Raw genomic sequence first — 19,932 nt, 5'->3', positions numbered from 1 at the left:
TCTGTCTGTCTGTCTGTCTGTCTGTGTCTCTGTCTGTCTGTCTGTGTCTGTCTGTCTGTCTGTCTGAAGTGTTTTGGTAATTGGCAGTACCTGTGGTCCATGGGGTAAGCGCTGTCAGGGAGGGGCTGTGGGGGTGCGAGGTGAGGGTACGTCCTGTCTGGTTTCGGGGTGGGGGCGGCAGTGGGAGACACATGCTGGCCAGGGGACACGGGTGTGCTGCAGGGGGTAGACACTGGGCTGGAGGCCTTCATTCCCGAGGGATGCTTCTGCTTGTAGGCACTGGAGACACCAGGGAACAAGAGCAGTTTAAGTTAGACTTTCCTGAGGGCCTTTCACGCTACTGAGATTATTATGAGACTGTGCTCGACTTTATTGCTGGAAAATTAAAAAAATGTTAAAAACATAAACGCTAAAACTTTTTGTCTGCAGCATACATTATAAAGCATGCTAAACTGGTATTTCAAAAATGGCTGGAAATGATTTTTTAAATATATTTTTATATCTTTTGAATTACATGTTTTTAAAGGGGAAAATTGATTAAAAAAATGTTAAAAAAATAATACTAATAATAAAAAAATTAAAAACGATATGTATAACAGCAGATTTTATTTATCTGTTGAACCATTGTGAAAAAAAATCATAAGACTAGAGCTATTACAATTATAATTTATACAATAATAACAACAATACAAAAATTACAATTAAAATAAATATATAATATTTACTCAAATATAATTTTAATTTATTGCTTAAAAGTTTGGGGTCAGTCAGTTAACCAAATCTGCATTTAATACAGTAAATGCAGTAATATTTTAAATTACTATTACAATTTAAAATAACTGTTTTCTATTTTAATATATTTCAAACTGTTGTTTATTCCTGTGATGCAAAGCTGAATTTTAAGCATCATTACTCCAGTCTTCAGTGTCACGTGATTCTTCAGAAATCATTCTAATATGCTGATTTGCTGCTCAAGAAACATTTTTATTACCAATGTTGAAAACAGTGCTTCTTAATATTTTAATGGAAACCATTATGCTTTTTTCAGGATTCTCTCATGGATATAACGTTAAAAAAGCAGCCTTTATTTGAAACACATCTTTTGAAACAGTATGTGTTTACTGTCATATTTGAACAATTTAATGCAATAAAATTATTAAATTACTTATATATATATATATATATAATGATGTATATACTATACATTTTGACCTCTTATGTGCAGGAATTGTTCTCATAGTTCCATAATCTAACAAAAAAATCCCACAATTCCCCACATCTATCCTTTATCCATCCAGCTCTCCACCCCTCACATGCCACAATCGACAAGGTACCAAAGAGAAACCATCTGATATCTTGTCAGATATGAACCTTAACGCAATTACACTCTATTCAGAAACATTAAAAGACAAGGAAGGAACAGGCTTCTATGGGGCTTGACAATCTCCAAAGCACCTCTGAAGAGAACATCATTATCACAGAGGTTGTTGGTTCAGCTTGAGTGCCATCTGCAATACGAGGGCAGGTTGGCTCCTCCAGCGAAATAAAACATCCAGGTGAAATGTCATAAATTTAAAATCAAATCAATAGGAAGATGACTGTAACCAAGCAACCGTGTTTGCCGTAGACGCTTGTCCAAGTGGAAAAGCCATTTATTGCACTTAATGCACCGTAGCGTAATTTCTTGTTTTTCTTTTTTTGTGTTTCCCCCTTTCCAATTTCAGGTGGTTCTCATTCAAATCATTTCGAACAGCACCTGCTGTACAGTTGCCTTTGAGTAAATAACTAAAGGAAAACTATTATTATTGTGCTTTTTTCCCCCCATAAATCTTTAAGACTATTCTTGGCTCAGGCTGAAAAGTCACATCTATGCCAAGACCCCATCTGCGTTAGGGCTGTTCTGTCAAATGAACGTCTGTGCTTTTATTCAGCCTTTAGTCACATATAAAAGGTGAAACACACCCACTGTAACATCTTAGTGTCGGAGGTGAATCTGTGCTTTATGCAAAGCCCTGAAAATTCAGCGTCACGAGCAGCGTGATTAACAAACCCAACATTTGCATTCAGAAATTAGGTTTTTAATTCAGAAATCTGTAATTAGGAAAATAACACACCCTAAATTGACAAATAATAGCTAAAAATAGTTTGTTAAACGGTAGTGTTATTGCAAATGTATGTAGACATATTCGGCCCATTTATCACTTAACTCTCTCACTCCAGATGCCGAGGCTGAATTTGCAAACCAAAATATGTGATGTTATTGTCTCTCTGACAGCTGAAAGTATAAAGTTTAGAGTTGATTTTCACTGCTTTGGTGCAAAAACACTTATGGTTTCACGCAGACGTAGCAGTCTAGCATGTCTAGCGTTCGTCTCGTTACTACCGGTATTTTCTTATAACACTTGATGCATGTAAGTTATACAATCATTTAGTGTCATATACAAGATTTGATTATTTTATGTGGGTTTCTGTGAACGCTACCTGATGTTATACAGGCACTTCTCCCCATAGTGGATTCTGAAGGGCCTCTCCTGACTGCAGGCTGAGCCCAGATCAGTACACGGACTGTGGGGCTCTCTCTTTATCCTCAACTGCAGCCCGTGGAACGCCACTGAGAAAGAGACAAACGTTTAGACGTTTAAACAGAACACCAAGATCCTCACTAGATTCATTAATCAAAGGATGCAGAAGTGTCATTTTAAACTGCAATCATTCTCACACAAGGCATCTGCAGATGAAGTTGAGAAGACTTTACAACGTGGTTTACATTTTTTTGTGCATTCACCAAAAATCATTAGATTTCTGTTTGCATGCAAAATGTTTGTGTTTTCAGCAAAGGTTTCTTGCAACTCACATAAACAAGGACAGGTGGATATGTAATAAAATAGTTTTTAAATAAATATCTGCATCAATTCAGTAACCAAATTCCATTAAAAACATCTTTAAAGCCACATTTAGTATTGTTTTTCTTCAGCACACAGGAATGAGATTCTTGACATTCAGTAATTTGAATGACAGCTGTTGTCAAGAAGTGTTACTAACGCATTTAAACATTTCTGCTTCTAAAGGTAATCTTTGAAAACATGAAAAAAGGGAATAAGAATAAAAGCATAAATAGAAAGTGCTTCATTTATTTGATGAAATTGGTGTAATCTCAAAGTTAATAATAAAAATATCAATGTCTAAAGTAAAAAACCTTCATTTATTTGAAATTTTAAATGGTCTTGTTAGGATGTGTCGTTGTTCATGATAGTGGATTCTAAAAGTAGCAGTATGGATGAATAATTTATACTTGAGAAGACTTCTTGACGGACCATATTAAGAAGCACGTAGACAGACGAAGAGATAAAAAATGCCATAATTGATTTTACGCAAAGGAATACGAGTAAACGAATCAATACAAAATCTGTTAGCATCAGAAGACGCCATACGTGCAGGATGCCATTCCAGGATTGCAACAATTACACGTTCATTGATTGGTGTTAATGGACAGCATTTTCAAGAAGTCGTTTATGACATTTACTTTCAATTTTTTGTGTCCTTGCAATTTATGAGATGCATTTAAAACTCCCTGAGCACGTCAGATGACAACTGAAGTGCACACCTCCAAAAAACAACAAAAAAACTAATTTACTAAAATAAAGAGCTATTATAAAATCAAAAGAACATCTTGAGTACAGCAAAATATTCATTTCTGAATCTTAACTTATTCACAAATTATTTCCATTATGACGTTGCTTTTGTTTTCATTCCTCAAAAAGTTTCATTTCTTTCCTTAAAGCTGCGCTCTAATAGATTTCATTTTCATAAATCAATAGTCTTTTCTCTGCCAAATGCTACCGAACAGCATTTTCACTGCTTCCTGTGTTACACAAAAGTGCATTTGGGTAAAAATCACAACTGTTTCTAAGTGTCTAATAATGTTTTTTTTTTTTTCTGTGCCGATGGTCGTGCGTTTTCTAACCCTTCTCTCTTTCTCACTCTCACCTCTTCGCTGACTGTTACTCGCTGATAATAGATTCAGTCACACCTTCTTAAACACTGGGCTTGAATTACGATGGCCTTTACAAAAGGGCAAATAACTCAAATATAATCACTGTTGGATCACACTTCCCCAGCCACAAATCACTATTATATTAATGTTTTAAACGATTTATCTTTTACAGTACCAGTTCTCTTAACAATTACAAATGCATTCAAAAGAGAAAAAATATATACACTACCATACAAAAATGTGGGGTCGGAAAATTTTTAATGCACTTAACGCTCACCAAGGCTGCATTTGCTTGATAAAAATACAGTAAAACAGTAGTATACTAACATATTTTAAAATGTAATTTATTCCTGTGATGGCAAAACGGATTTATTTGCATATTTACTGTCACTTTTGATCAATGTAATGCATCCTTGCTACCTAAAAATATTAATTCTTAAAAAAAAAGCTTTTAAATGGTAAAAGTAAACAACACATACAGTATATTACAAATCTTTAAATGATACAAATAATTTCACAAACAACCAGTTTATCAGGCCACACACGTCTAGTGCGGTGTGAGAGGTGTATTTTCTGGCTGTGTTGTCCCTGTATATCCCATTTTGAGGTGTTCTGTGGGAATGGACCACATGAAACGGAAGTGATCCATTGGCATTGTCGACTCAGACCCATATGGGAGGGCCAGGATGCCCGTTCAAGAGCCCAACCGCCATGCCCTCGCTCTACCTCCATCTGCCTGTCCCTCCTCTCATCCACTATCCTGCCGACAACGCCAACTAACACCCTGCAGTTGCATTGTTTCTGCTTAAAAATACATATTGGAATGGAATAATATATCGACACAAAAAAAGGCGTCCTTTAGTGACATTTAACTTCACTTTTGTCATGGCCTACGCTCACAATAAAGTCTAAGGAAGGGATACAGGACAATGGCCCATTATCAGCAAACACTAGTATATTTTATTTGCCTAATGAGCTTGAGTTCTCTAGAAAGACAAAGCCCTCCTTCTTCTCCCCTACATCCTCAGTAGCAGAGTCTGTTTTGGCTCCTCTTTAAGACATAAGCTGGACTCGCTCCCCACTGTGCCTCATTCAGTCCATGCCACTTCCGACACTGGCACCGGCTCTGCCACGACCACTGCGCGCCAACTTTACTTCCTATGCCCATTTAAAGGCCTATTGCTTCTGGCTGCACTCGCTGAGAAGGTACACAACCCAGAGAACACACGCCGCTCACGCTCTCTCTCTCTCTGTTTATTCACAGAAATGCCAGCGGCGAACGACAACATGTCGCAAACAAATTTTCACACAAAATCATCAAATTTGAGCTTCTTTTAGAGTCAGAAGTCACTTTGCAAAATTTTATTTTGTAGAGCAACAGTAAAATAAAAAAAGGTCACACTTACAGTTTTCACTCTGAAAGTCTGGAACAAACTGCTCATCATTGTCAGGAACTTGAGCTGGGAGAAAAAAAAGAGAGAAAAGGGTAAATAAACATTTTTCTTTCATAATTATTATAGTAGGTTTCCACAAGTCATTCTAACACAATCTCTACTCTAAAAATCACTTTAATGAGTTATTTCCTCTAATAATCCTCTGTAATTGAAACACTAATGATTTGAAATTCTCAGACCAACCCATATAGACGTTTATTGGTTTAAAACAGACAAAACATATCCTCTAATCATGTCAGTAATTGAATTTGTTGGACAAAGCAGGCTCTTGCGTGTGAAATGCATCCCATATCTGTCTCAGCCTTTCGCTTTGATGTAATTGTGTCTTAAAATAGTTTGAGAATAAAAAAAGAAAAGAAAACAAACTAGGCAACCAAAGGAAAAACACCTTGCCTTGTGATCAAATGTGCTTTACGCAGCGTCTTCATTAGGATAGCCATGCAGCGAGAAAACACCTATTGTTCACACTATCTAATTGGGACACATCCCCACTGGTGAATGCACCTGTACCTGCCGCGACGGCTGGCGTCCAAACAGAGCACGTTCCCCTACCTTTCCCTCTCTTGAAGCTAATGCTAAAATAATGAAGCCTTCATACGGAGCTCAATTAAGCACATTCATGTTTATATCACATGCATTTGCACTCTTGCAAGACTTCTGTTGTTTATTGCTTGTTCAGCTCGACTCAAAGGAGAGCACGAGACCTCGCTGCACGGGGCTATTAGCACGTTTATTCCTCTGCGCTAAAATTGGATTTTCATTTTCACAACAGTAACAAGTCGCAACACGCACAAATTGACATTCGCTTTGTGTAAGGCAACAAGTTTTGCTTGGCTACTTGGCTTTTCGGCTTTCTTTTTGGAAATGGGAGTGCTTTCTCATGTCTGTGTAAATTGTAATGCATTCATACAGTATATGAAGTCATTATGGGAGAATTTTTAACTGGAAAAACACTTGTGAATTTTTATGTGTTAAATAATATAGATAAGACTGGGCTACACTGTAAATTTAAAATGTTCTAAGTAGTAAATAAGACTTTATTGGAGAACATTTCACAATAAAATCTATTTTAGTTGCCGTTCTACTTCAAAATTTCACTACTTGCTGTTTCTATGAAATTATTTAATGGCAATTTCAAAGTAAAAACACCAAATTATTTTCAGAGCAGCAGTCATAAGGTTTTTATCTTAGTACTTTTTTAGATTTTTAAGTCAAAACTCTAATTCAGACAAGAGTCAACTACATAATGACGATATATTTTATTACTGAAAAGTTAAAATATAATATAATTTTTTAAATATATAAATGTCATGTCAGGGCAAGTTGACACGTACGCTATAAATCAATTTTGTGTGTGTGTGTGTGTGTGTTACTTTTTGCTGTTTCAAAATGTATTGTTTCATATTTATTTTATTGTTTCAAATTTGGGTAAAAAATACTTAATTGCAGGCTTTTCTGTGACAACTTACCACACAGAGGTCCACATGTATTTTATGAACTGTATTTTGTTTTATTAAGTTATGTTTCTGAGCGATAATGGTTAAAATATAAATAAATAATAAATATAAATGTGTGTGTATATATACAGAAATCATCTGTCATAAATAAACCCACACTATTCACTTGAGTAAAAAGTGTGACAACTAGCCCCAGTCTGTTCTATAACTGAACAAATCAGCACCAATTTATCTTTACGGTATTTGTCAGTGTTTTGAAAAGGCAAGTCGAGCACAACCGCAGCAGACGTCTTTACTGGTTGAACTCAACAAGAAATACCACCACCATTTCTCTGGCTGGTTCCAAAGCAAACACAATCAAAGAAATATTAACAAACCCCTCTCCAGATCAGAGGAGAATGAACAAGTGCATTAAGAGTCAGAAAGGTAGCGCAAACATCAGTTAAAGAGAGAAAAGGTGAGAGGAAGGGAGAGACTGAGCGCAGCAGCCAGTATTCTCAGCAGGGTGAATGAGTCAACCTGTGAATGGGACAGCTGATCCCAGCACCACTCCTGAGGCTAGCTAAGGTGTTGGAGCATGTCCACCAGTTAAAGAAAAAAAGAGAAGAGCAGAGAACACACAAACTGCAGCGCCAGGCCGTGAACGGCGCAAATCCAGCGCCATAAAGAGAGTTCATAATCCCCTCTCTGCCAGACAAAGAGGAAAAGATGCAGAGAAATCAGATAAAGTTCACACAAGAAAACAATGAAATCAAAAACCGACTGGTAAAGCCAATAAACTAAATATTCAGTGTAAGTTTTCTAGACGTAATAAGTGACTGTCAGCTGTCTCTGGCCAAAATGACACATGTACGTCAAATGACGAGCCATCAGCTCTTTAGTCTACGCTGCCGGAAATTCTGTCCGTCGCTCATCCGTCTTCCTCTTCTTTCCAATTACCTGAGCTAATAAATCTCTGAAATGAAACCGCTAGGTCTTCGTTTGGGTTCTAATGGACAGGAAGTCATATATTAAATCTATCTGCGATTTATCTCGAATCTTTGGGCGCTGCGGCTGATGGATGGAAGACAGGTTGAATTGTACTCCTCACTGTAACATCTACTGCAGCGACTACTTTTTTTTTCCCCCTGCCGGATACACTAAAATATTTAAGTCATGTCTAATTCTTTTAGAGGCCCTGGGGTGGATTTGGCATAATCAAACTCACGACAAGGACAGTAAAGTCCGAAATCTGTTCTAAAGCGTACTTTTAATTTTCAAATCCACAATTGTACTGCAAGCATTTTTAAATACATTAAAGAATATATGAAAGCTGTCTATTAAAAATTAAGCTTCTCTTTCCTTATGCAGGTGGGCAATGTTAGATTACTACCTTATATTTTAGATGTTTGGTTTTAAAAGCTGACCCGTACACATAACAGTGTCCTGTGGTGCAGCTGTACTAAAGCATATTTCAGTGAAGATATTTGAGATGATACTAAATAAAAAGATACTTGATTAAGTAGCATAAGTCAGACTTTCATGTGGCATTTAAAAATTCAGTCACACAAGCCAGATGTAATGCGATCACTAACAGAAAACAGACACACACTCATCTTCATTTCCTCTTTTTGTCCAAAGTGCACGCAAATGCATTCCATAGGCTGAAAGGCAGCAGGGATTTCACAAATGCAAAGCTCTGGGATCGGTTTTACAAACTGCTTTGCATGATTTTCAGCTGTCTAACTACTTTGTTTTTTCTTCCCAATTTGCAACCAAACTGCTTTTTACAATAAACAGACAAAAGGTTGTTATGTCGATCATGATTTGCGACTTATATTTTAAACTTTTTCACAGCCTAAATTAATTTATGACAATAATAAAATCCCACAAAGCTTATTTACATTCTGCTAAAAATGGAAACATGACAGTATAATTGAAGCCAACTATATATGAATATTTATACTTTTTTTTAGCAAACTAAAAAAAGTTATTTAACTCGAAAAATAAAACTGATTATCAGTTCAAATTAATTTGCATGCATCTAATCAGCTTAAGGTTTTCTAAATGTATAAATGTCCTCAACATTTTAATAATGTTAAAACCTTTCAAAATCATTCACTTTTTGCAGCCAGAAAAAAATACTTTTTAGTAATATTTGCAACGTTTCGTAACACTAAAAATCACAGTTTAAAGTAAAACTTCACACACCAAAAAAAGTCTTAACATTTTGAAGACAAGTAAAACCTTATCTTTTTAACATCAGATTTGGCAATTTACCATTTAGAAAATTTTAACATAACATTGTTAGGAATGTAAAATTGTACATTTTGAAGACAAGAAAAACATTACATTTTTAACATCAAAATGTTTGCCATTTTACCATTTTTATTACATTAAAATATTTCCAAACACATTAACAATCAACCAAAGAGTGAACCATTTACTAACCTAAAGGTCGGTGCTGCAAGCAAGGTGGGAAGAAGACACTCGCGCTTAACTCCTGAAGCATCACGTTTGAGTTAGACCACAACCAGCATGTCTTGCCATGAGAAATAAAACAATTACCAAAAACGAGCAAAATAAAAAAAAGTTTGGGGGAAAAAAACGAAGCTCTAAACGTTGAAGCCCTTGAAGCGATCTACCGTCAATCCATTTCTTTAACAAAAAGAGTTACAAAAATAAAGAAAACCCTAATATATGAGAAGTATCAGATGAGAAAGAGAGGGATACGAAAAAGAACGAGTGAGGGAGAGAAGGTGTGCGCGTGAGAGAGAGGTGGCAGTGTTGGTGGCTCGTCTGCCTTAGCTCCTGCCAAAAGCGGACGAGAGGAGAAGAGAGTGAGCGAGACTGCAAGTTCTTCTGGTAATTTGTGATGACACTCAAAGTAGAACCTCCTCGGTCTCCCCCTAGACTCCTGCTCTTCTCAAGCACTAATGTATGCATGACACACCAAGTGCCTTCGCTACAGATGCATTAATTGGACTGCAGATTAGATCTGTAACTTGAGGCATATTTGCTCCCCCCCCCACGCTCTCTCCACTTCTTCAGCTTCAAAACAAAAGCTTGATCAACCACTGAGAAACCTTGAGCGAGACTGAAGTAAACAGACCAGAGCTTACCTTCAGCGAGCCAGGTCTCCTGAAGTTGGCTGAGATCTTGAAACAGCTCTAAAAACAAAGACGGCAGAGTTTGAGATGGCGAAACAACAGGTACAAAGCTTTAATTATGAGTTTTGACCCTCAGCGCCTCTCGATTTCAGTCTCAAAGCCCTCTGAAGACCGAGGCGAGCGCAGCTGATTGAGATTTTAAAGCCCCGAGTGCAGGTGGCAACGAGCGATATTGCATTTTGCGAGATGTTAAGAAGGCGTGAAATGAACATTGTCTTTTTCACCCACACCTGAGTGCTTACCCTCGGTGTTCAACGCCAGGTCAGAGTTAATGAATTTTCTTTTCCTGTCCTTCGCTGGTCTCGTCTTGGACGTCTTTCCCTGAGGATTCTAAGCAGAAAGCAACAGATCAATTGTCTCAAATGAAGATGGAGTGTGTAGAGTTTGCTTTTGAAAGACATGCAACACACAACTGCAGCTTCACTCATCATGCTTACTGCTAATATATGAGAGATTCTTTAGTTAGTGGCACTTTTGACTTGTTTGAAATCTTTAAAAATGAAATATAAAACTGTGTTTTTTGTTAGATGATCATGGCCTTGATCAACCCTCAAGTGGAGTTTTGATGGATTTTTTTTTTTTAGGAAAATGTTGAACAAGTCTTGTTCTTATTATACTAACCCAACATTGAAGAAGAAAGTTGACAAATTTTTTTTTAATTTGAAAAAGTCTCAAAAACTGAGCTGTTTGGTAATGATACCTAGTTTTAAAAGTTCTAAATATATATATATATATATATTTTTTTTTTAATCTTCACTTCTCATTACCATCATAACGCAATTTTTTTGGACAATTATTTTGTAAAATGCATTTGTGACTGTAATAAAAGTGTAATACTTTATTTAAAAAAATGTAAACTGCAGAACCGAAAATATGATTTTCTTAGGGAAAAAGTGAAAAATAGAATTTCCCTTATTTTAACACAATTTAAATGTATTATATAGAGGACGTTATAAAGTCCAAAATATAGCAATTCTGGTATATAACTAGTTTAATACACAATAACAGGATTCACAGCTATTATAATGAATACTTTAAAACTGTCAATGATTATTAATGTCTTCGAAATCAGTCCAGAAGTTTCCCTAAAGTGAAGAATCACACACACACACACACACACACATGACAGACCTGCCACGTTACGGTTTAAAAAACGCAGATTCTCCTCATCGGTCACTTGTATGACAGATACATATTTACAATCATGGAGAGCACTGATTTACCTTCATCAGACTTACATGAGATTTTATGAAAGGCACTTGTTGGTCGTAAAGTCCGTCCATTCTCTGAGCGCGCCGTCCGATCACCCTTTGAAGTAGGAGACTGACTTTAAGCGATTTATTGGAGATGGAACATGAACTGCTGCGCGCTCGAGCGCATTCAGCGGCTCCATTCATAAACATATCTTTCATTTGACCGACTACATGCTGACTATTATGAAACAGACATTAAATGCAGCAGATCCGTGACACTTTATAGATAAAGTTGCAAGTGTCCTAATGTAAATATGTTGCGGTGCTGTGCGTGCGTAACGCGGTGAGCCGATCCTCCGAAGGGACTGGACTTTTGGAAACTCTTTTTTTTTCTGTTTCTAGTTACGTTTTACTGAAGCGTCGAAGGTGATGTAGAACTTAAAGCTTGCACTCACCCCAGTAAACGCACCGCATTCATTCATGGATGTGTCGCCGGACTGAATGAGAAAAGCGCTCTCGTGTCTCTCCTCCGCGCTCAAGTCAACACACACTGGCTGCATGCTGCTCCAGGGGCCTCCCTTCAGAAACAGCCGGCGCCCCGCTTCCTATTGGCTGCCACTGTCCTCCGCCGGATCAGATTTCCACCCGTCAATCAAGAGCCTATTTCACCGTTCCTTCATTAAAATATGCAAAACTGATATTGCAATTATAAGGTGTTTATTTATGAAAAACACAGCACGTCCTTATAATTTCTCTTGTGGCTAGATGTTTTGGAAATGATGCGCATAAAAATGCACACAATCTTTGGATGCTGTTTATAAGGCTTACAAATTACCTAACAGCTTTTGGCAAGCTGAAAAAGCTTCCAAACTTTCAAAGAATGAAATAAACAGGCATATGCTCAGAATGGCCACAGCAATATTTTCCAAAAGGATTTGTTATGCGTAAATCTTAGACAATTTAATGCAGTGGTTCTCAACCTGGGGGCCATGGTCCCCTAGAGGGCCTCAGCAAACTTCCAAGGGGGCTCTGAAATGATGGGTTGAAATAAGGGAAAAAGCTGAGACAGAAGACGAGCACAGATGAGTGGTCAGTTATACAGTGTTGCCATGAGTCAATATTCCAAAATACTTGACCAATCAAAATACATTTATTCCAAATAGCTGTGTGATGAGTTATACATACTGTAAAAAATATGTTAACAAATAAAATATAAATAAAAATATTATTAAAATGATTCAATTTTTTTTAAATGGAGAGTTTTTTACTTGTTCTTTCTTTGTAATGGTTTGTGAAATTTACAAGTAATTTGAAAATAGTTTCTAGACTTTTTATATATATAAATAAATATAGTAGGTTACAACATGCTCTCACAGTTTTTATTTTTTTTGTATGCAGTTAACAGATTTTTCCATTTTCATTTTTCATTACCATAGGTTTCGTTGCTGTAACCTTGTTTTAATTTTAATTAAATGAATAGACAAATATAAACAAAGATGTTCATTCTCAATAATAATAATAGCAAGAAAGAACGACAAAAAAGATCACTTAGACTGGTATTTTAATGTGATTTAATCTAAATGAGTCTTTGTGGATGACTATTTGAATATATATTATTTGAATATTTGTGCTAACTATATAGGGTGAGGAGGATATTTTCCCCCCATAACACCTATGATTATAGATATGCTTTCACACCTTATCTGACCTTTGAGATAAAGTTCATTATATCCATTTACATGCAACATATTTAACACATGCTAAAAGTGTCGGTCCGGTGTTTCCTCGTGTCAAAGCTCTAATCACGTCATTACGAAACATCTAACGTCACTTTTGCAGGATCAGGTAAACCAGCACATAAACAGAGGAACTTCCATTATAGGGAACTGATGGAAACCTGAAGTGACATTTTAAGTCATTCTTGACGCAATGTATAATCCCGTGAGCTTTACGGAATGCAGGACAGGTATAGATGTTCATTTGACAGGTTAACATTAAAAGGTTACAACCCTAGCGATGCATTTGATGTCAGGTCAAGAGGTGAGCTTATGGTCGTATATGTATGTTTCCTTATGTGCATGGTTTGACTTGTATGTACCCCTAAGTCTATATGAAATAAAAATTTAGAGTGCAAGTCTAAAAGGGACAAGTGTTTTTTTTAAAGAATAGAATTAGAATAGAGAGTGCTAGTGTTAGAGGGTCAAATAAAGGTGGAAGAGATGTGTTTTTAGCCGATTCTTGAAGATGGCTAAGGACTCAGCTGCTCGGATTGAGTTGGGCAGGTCATTCCACCAGGAGGGAACATTTAATTTAAAAATATGATATTTATATTATATATTATATGATATAAAACTCTCAATTTACCAAAATGGGCCTTGAATATCCTTGGTATAAATGGTCTATGAATTATGACATCTGTTTTAACTTTTAACTGCTAAAAATGGCATACGTCATATCTCGATCCAACATGCAAATACATCAGGCAAGTTCATTGTCAGTTCATTGCACAAAGCACCTATTATGAACTGCGGGCTCTGTGGGGGTGAGTGAAACTAAACCAGGCCTAACCAGAAACTTAAGTTACCAGGATGTGTAATAGTGTCTCACATCATTACATGCTGCTACTATCGCAAGAAAAGGAAAGGTGCAGTCGCACATTTGCTTTAGCTCTGGCAGAAGTGCATCACAACACATGAATATGCATGAGCAAAGCACCTTGTGACCATGACAACCATGTCTTGTAAAGACAAAATACAACAAAATACAAGTCTTTCAATCTGATTCTTCTCCAACAAGCAAGCAGCTTCGGCTTAAAATAAAACACAGACAGGCATTAGCATTAAAAAGCCTAAACACTGCGCATCGACTACTAACTCTGGACGAGGATTGTCTAACAATAACCTAAAACCTCCATTTGTGCTTGCAATATAAAGATTGTTTGTCCACATGTTCATGCTTCTGGAAATGATTCTCTTCAATGTTTAGTTGAATCTTGTAACTTGACCATGTTTAGCGCTTTGGAAAGTAGTAGTGATTTAGAAAACCAGTTAAAAAAAAATTTTTTTTATCCAAGTGAATTTTTAAAATGCAACTTCCAAAACAATCAATGTATTTATACTTAAAAAAAAAAAAAAAGAATCAAGTTGCATGATTAATGTAGGAACATGCTGTCGTAGAAATCACCCATGGACATCAAAATTAGGTAAGTCCACTTTTTTTGTTTCTATAGAAAAAAGACTGGCTGTCAGTTTTAGATGCAAAATAAAATAAAATACAATTTTACAAAGTTCTGGACGACTGGCTGACAATTTCAGATGCAAAATAAAATAAAATAAAATAAAATTTTACAAAGTTCTAGATTTGAACCCAGCATGCTAAAGAATATGAAAAATGTCCCACTAGACTAACACATCACACGTTATAAGTTAAAAAGTACTTTGTTTTTCATTTGGCCATGTCTTATCTCACATTTGGCACCAAGAAATCCATCACTTCTTAAATAACATACCCAAAATAAAATAGTTCCTGTTCACGAGTCCATCTCAATCTACATATAAGACTCAAACTCTAAAAGACTTCAGATTTGAAGTGTTTTTGCAGTGCCTATTATCCTCAAATCTCTCTGATTCCAATTCCAGTTGTGCCAAAACATACCTTTTTAAACATCTGAGAACAAAAAAATGCCCCAAGTTTGGCCTTTTCCTCCCAGTGCTTGGCTTGTACTGCATAATGGCAGTTGAATCAAATAGCTGAGACGGCAAACTGGTAGAGATATGTAGCCTAACCGCAGCTGTCAGGAACCTGCACAATGGTTTTCACCATTCACATGAACTCTACAGCAGGTGTGGCGTTGATCTCAGGTGTCGTGGCTTTCAGTCTTTACTCTCTCTGCGGTCACGTCGAAAGAAGGAGAAGAAGCTAGAGCTTTGAGGAGGACCCATCAGCATACGGGCCTGATTCTCAATCATGATTTGAATCTGTCGGAAAGATTGAAAACAAATATGATGTGAAAATGTTTACGTTATATGATATAAATTCATAAAGACAATCGGATGAGAGAAGATATGACAGATAAATGTTATATGAACTGGCATAATACACAAACAGAGGCACGTAACTTGCCAAAGAGTCTCTCCAAGACAAAAACAGGCAGTGAACTAATGGACTAGAATGTGAAGTGAAAGTGTCATTAAAATCTTGTTTATTAACTTTGTTCCTGTCACATTTAATTGGGTGCTGAATTCCCTATTTGTGGGTCAATTATAATTCCACATCAAAGCTGATGGTAAATATCAAGCTCTTCTCTTTGAATTCACCCATTTGCTTTGTTCATGAAAGTATTCAGAAGGTAAATGGTACTGAACACCTCAAAAAGCATTTAAGTTTAATTAAGAGGAAGAGTCAACATGACATTTTTTTTTTACATATGGGGTGAAATCGAGAGTGTTCATATATAATGCAAATTTATTGGAATCATGCCCTTTTTAGTGTCTCTCTAAGATAAAATTAGGTGCTTATTTGTATGAATAATAAACTTGACGATTCTCTGTGGAATAAAATGAAACTTTATTGCTAAATAATTCAATGCGAAATTAAAAAAGAAAAAGATTTTTTGGAATATTATCATTTGTTTTTTTTTCAACAATTTTATTTAGGAAAAAACTGTATTTAGTGATATTATTTGGTAAATAAATGGTTTTAGAAAAAAAGCAATTTTTTCATTTATTTCCACATTGATTGCATGAAATATATAACAAACAAATGCAATGCCATTCATTTACACACAAACCCTCAACAAGCAAACACAGATACAATGCAGCGCCCCCTAAAATTTAATTAGCATAATCACTTTTGCTGAGGATAAGCTGGAACACCTGAATATTGACTGTAGTGTCTCAAAAGCATTCCTTACATTTACTGACACTAATTAAGCCTCAAGGAAGCCATAGGTTGCCATGGAGATCACCTGCTATGATAACAGTTTTGTTGGTGTCTACCTTTAACCAGAGTTTTAATCTACAGGTACAAGTGCTCCTTCCAATTAATTGTGTTGTCATGCTTTTTGGATTCCAGGCATCGACAAAATGAAGTATATGTAAATGAACACTGCACTTCAGAAAAGATGCTTTCAGAGAAGGGAAACTTTAATTAAAAGCAAACAAAGCTTCGAATCTTGCAAATGAGGTGGTTGTTTCGGGCTGGAGCATATTTTCAGCTTTCTTGTAAAACGCTGCTGTGATTTTTACACAAGATATCAGGAGAATCTAAGACTGACCAACTAAAGCCGGTTTAGAAGGAAACGCAAAGTGAGAAAAATGCTCTTAAAATATTGCTACGCTTTAACATTCATAAAAAGATTAACACATGCAATATAACGGACATTTAAGCATATAAAAATATTAAATGTGCATGCCATACTTACAGTGCATGGGCTCTGCATCCATGGCTCACCATCTATTTGCATAGGAAGGGCTTTACTGGTTCTGTCAATGGAACATAGTTATATAATACTGAAACATGAACCATTTTGTTTATATACAGTGCAGTATATCTGTAAACATCAAGATATTAAGTTTAAAAAAATTGTTTTTCTGCACCATTTTTAATATTTTCCTATCATAAGTCTTACAATGTGGCAAATTAACTTTGGATGTAGTCAAAATACTGTATAAATATTCTATGTAGTCTCTAAATATAATACACTACTATTCAAAAGTTTGGAGTTGGTACAATATTTAATGTTTTTGAAAGAAGTCTCTTATGCTCACCAAGGCTGTATTTATTTGATAAAAGTAAAAACAGTAATATTGGGAACTATTGTTACAATTTAAAACTTACTAACCCTAAACTTTAAAAAACAGTAGCATATCATTAATATTATCAAAAATCTGCCTTAATTGTAATTGTATTATCTTAATAATAAAAGAACTAGCAAAATACAGCTTAAACTCATTGTAGAAAAAGTCAAGCATAATATACTGTAAAGCGTTCTACTATAGAAATAATGTTCCCCAAATGCACTACTTCATTGGACAAGTAAACATTTCTAAATTCAGTATATTAGGAACACCACACTGGAGGATGGGGTTGATTTGTAATTACAATGAAATGTAACCTGATAATGATGGAGGAACACTGGGCCAGACGTCTGCCTGCGCTCTTCAGACCTGTGTAGATCTGGCCCATTTCCATTGCCCCCTCCAGCCCCACCACCTCCAACAGCTGATCAGATGGGTCTAAGAGACAGAAAGAAAACTAGTGACAGACAGAAAAGAAATAGAAAAACTAATGAGGTCAGCCTGATCTAAAAATGAGCAAAAATCCATCAAATAATGAAAAAGACTAGTTGCACTTGAGCAGACCTTCATCAAAGAAAATTCTGTTCCTAACAGACATTTTCATTCACATCAAATTAAATATAAAGTCTAGTCTGGTTAAAGTCTCTGAATTTACAATGACCTGCCAGTTACTCTAGATCCAGACAATTAATCTTGAGTCAGTCTGCCTGGTTCTATCTGGATGTGCCATAAACAAATACTCTTCCTTTAAATAATTAATTTTATAGTAAATCCCATTGTGTCCTGTATGATAAATTGCTTGTGATTTTTCGCATTTCTAATAAGTTTTGCAAAAAACATCTGCTAAATGATAAAATGTAAATATGTAACACATGCAGGATATGTGCCAATACCTAAAGTGAATTATTAAGCATTATCATTAACGTACATGAGATACACAAACCAAAGAGCCCATACAGACAGTCCTCTCCCTCCAAAGCACAAAACCAATATCAATATCCCTGTCAAAATGTGTTAGCCTGTTAAACCATCCGCTTTCTACCAAACGCTCGAGCCTGACCCGTGGGGGACATCAGGGAGAAAAGATTATGAGGAGAAAGACCAAAAGAGAAGATGAGGAGCAGACAGTGGAGGTGTGTTTGGGCGGAAGGGGGGGAACGTGTGAGAAGGAGAGAAAAAAAAAAGCAGACAAGCTTGATTTGGAATCTTCACAGTCTGCCTTCCGCTCTAAAAAAGCATAAATTGTCACTGTTGGAGAAAAGGAGGGGAGAAAAAAAACACCAACAACCCACAAACAAAACACCTATTAATTAGAATGCGACACTGATGCAAAGCAATCTTGTGTTCCTCCATATTTATTAATTTCTTTTTTGTTTTGAAGTTATGAGCATTGATTTTTCCTCGGTCGGAGGTCCAGTGTCGCGCTGGGACCATCTGTTCAGTAACAGCTCCTATGAGTCTTCCTCTCCTCCTCAAACACACACACACACACGGTGTCATTCAGTCCACATACAGTCAAACCACACAAATAAACAGAAGTGAGTGCTGACAAAGCTCTGACCGCTAGCGCAAGGTCCAGTCAGGTCTGTTGCACTCTAATCATTTCTATTCACGTTTTAGCCACTTTTGAAATCTTAGTGAGATGGAAAAAGAGATGGAATGTGATAAGGAAATGTTGCGAGCTAATTGCGAGCCAAGAACTCTTGCCACTAACACAAGCACTATGGCTTAATGTGCATATGTATCATGTATCTTACATCTACTCCTATTCTATTCAATTATATTCTATTCTGCTCCTTACATTTACTAAATTGTATATTATTGTTCTATTCTAATCCTATATTCTAATGCTAATATTTAATACATCTTATTTTATTCTATTCCTTACATTTATTCTATTCTATTTCTATTATTTTTATATCTTATTCTATTCCTTGCATTTGTTCTATTCTATACCTTGCACTCATTCCATTCTATTCTATAGCTTGCATATTTTATAACAATTTATTTCTTACATCTAACCTATTTTCTCACATTTATTTAACACTGGATTACGCATTTTTTATCTTTTTCTATTTCTTAATTTTTTTTTTTCTATTCTGTATCTTATATTTAGTATATTCTGTATCATCCTACATATTTTATATATTTCTTACATTTATTCTATTCTATATCATACATTCATTAGTCTATTCTTTACCATATCTTTCATATTTTTCATAATTTATTTTCATATTTTATTCTATTTTTAACATTTACTCTAGTTTGTATCTTACAATTATTTCATTCTATTCCATAGCTTACATATTTTTTTTTATCTTAATCTGTTCCTTAGATTTATTCTATTGCCTCACATTAATTCCATTCTTTAGCTTGCATATTTTAAATCATATTCTATTTCTTACATCTAATCTTTTTTACATTCAATTATATAGCTCACAAATTTTATATCTCATTCTATTCCTTACATTTATCCTATTCTCTTACATTTTATTCCATTCAGTTCTAAAGCCTACGTATTTTATATCTCATTTATTATTTATTTAAATGTAAGTTCTATTTCCTTAAATGATCTTGTTCTATCTATTCCTTAGATTTATTCTATTCTGTATCTCACATTTTTATTTTATTCTATTCTATTCTACCTTACATACATTTTTTTTCGTACTTTTTTCTGTTATATTCTGTATAAATTCAATTTAGATCCCCTGCGGGTGCTAGGTAGTGCTTGGAGTCATAACTGTTACTATAAAATGTATTTTTTGCATGGCTCTAACAATGTTGACCAATCAGAAGCAAGGATCAGAAAGTCCATTCACATATTCAAGTTAAATGTCATTTGTGTGGAAAAAGTCATTCCACATGTACCTAAGGGCAATGCAGGAAT

General features: G+C 35.6%; 2 protein-coding genes across 14 annotated transcripts in view; both read right to left on the bottom strand.

Annotated features, from left to right (window-relative positions):
- etv1 (ETS variant transcription factor 1) overlaps positions 1–11,798 on the bottom strand; it is an 18,095-nt gene extending 6,297 nt beyond the window's left edge. For 2 of the 5 annotated variants that reach the window (XM_016274641.1, XM_016274647.1), the window contains exons 1-6: positions 11,293–11,776; positions 10,297–10,384; positions 10,007–10,054; positions 5,401–5,454; positions 2,482–2,611; positions 91–279 (exon numbers count right to left, since the gene is read on the bottom strand). In XM_016274641.1, coding sequence (XP_016130127.1) covers positions 91–279; positions 2,482–2,611; positions 5,401–5,454; positions 10,007–10,054; positions 10,297–10,384; positions 11,293–11,466 — 683 coding nt within the window. In that variant the 5' untranslated portion in view covers positions 11,467–11,776. Of the gene's footprint in view, positions 1–90; positions 280–2,481; positions 2,612–5,400; positions 5,455–9,335; positions 9,833–10,006; positions 10,055–10,296; positions 10,385–11,292 lie in introns of those variants that run through there. The other 3 variants (XM_016274655.1, XM_016274662.1, XM_016274669.1) reach the window with 3 other exon arrangements.
- Positions 11,799–13,528: 1,730 nt separating this feature from the next.
- Positions 13,529–19,932, bottom strand: part of dgkb (diacylglycerol kinase, beta) — a 54,094-nt gene continuing 47,690 nt past the window's right edge. For 7 of the 9 annotated variants that reach the window (XM_016274573.1, XM_016274581.1, XM_016274566.1 and 4 more), the window contains 3 exons: positions 17,363–17,483; positions 16,670–16,730; positions 13,529–15,224 (listed from right to left, as the gene is read on the bottom strand). In XM_016274573.1, coding sequence (XP_016130059.1) covers positions 15,120–15,224; positions 16,670–16,730; positions 17,363–17,483 — 287 coding nt within the window. In that variant the 3' untranslated portion in view covers positions 13,529–15,119. Of the gene's footprint in view, positions 15,225–16,669; positions 16,731–17,349; positions 17,484–19,932 lie in introns of all 9 variants that reach the window. The other 2 variants (XM_016274601.1, XR_001609422.1) reach the window with 2 other exon arrangements.

Source organism: Sinocyclocheilus grahami, unplaced genomic scaffold, assembly GCF_001515645.1.
Source record: "Sinocyclocheilus grahami isolate Dianchi unplaced genomic scaffold, SAMN03320097.WGS_v1.1 scaffold6.1, whole genome shotgun sequence".
NCBI lineage: Eukaryota > Metazoa > Chordata > Actinopteri > Cypriniformes > Cyprinidae > Sinocyclocheilus > Sinocyclocheilus grahami.
The sequence above is the reverse complement of the archived record's forward strand: the minus strand, read 5'-3'. Positions and strand labels throughout refer to the sequence as shown.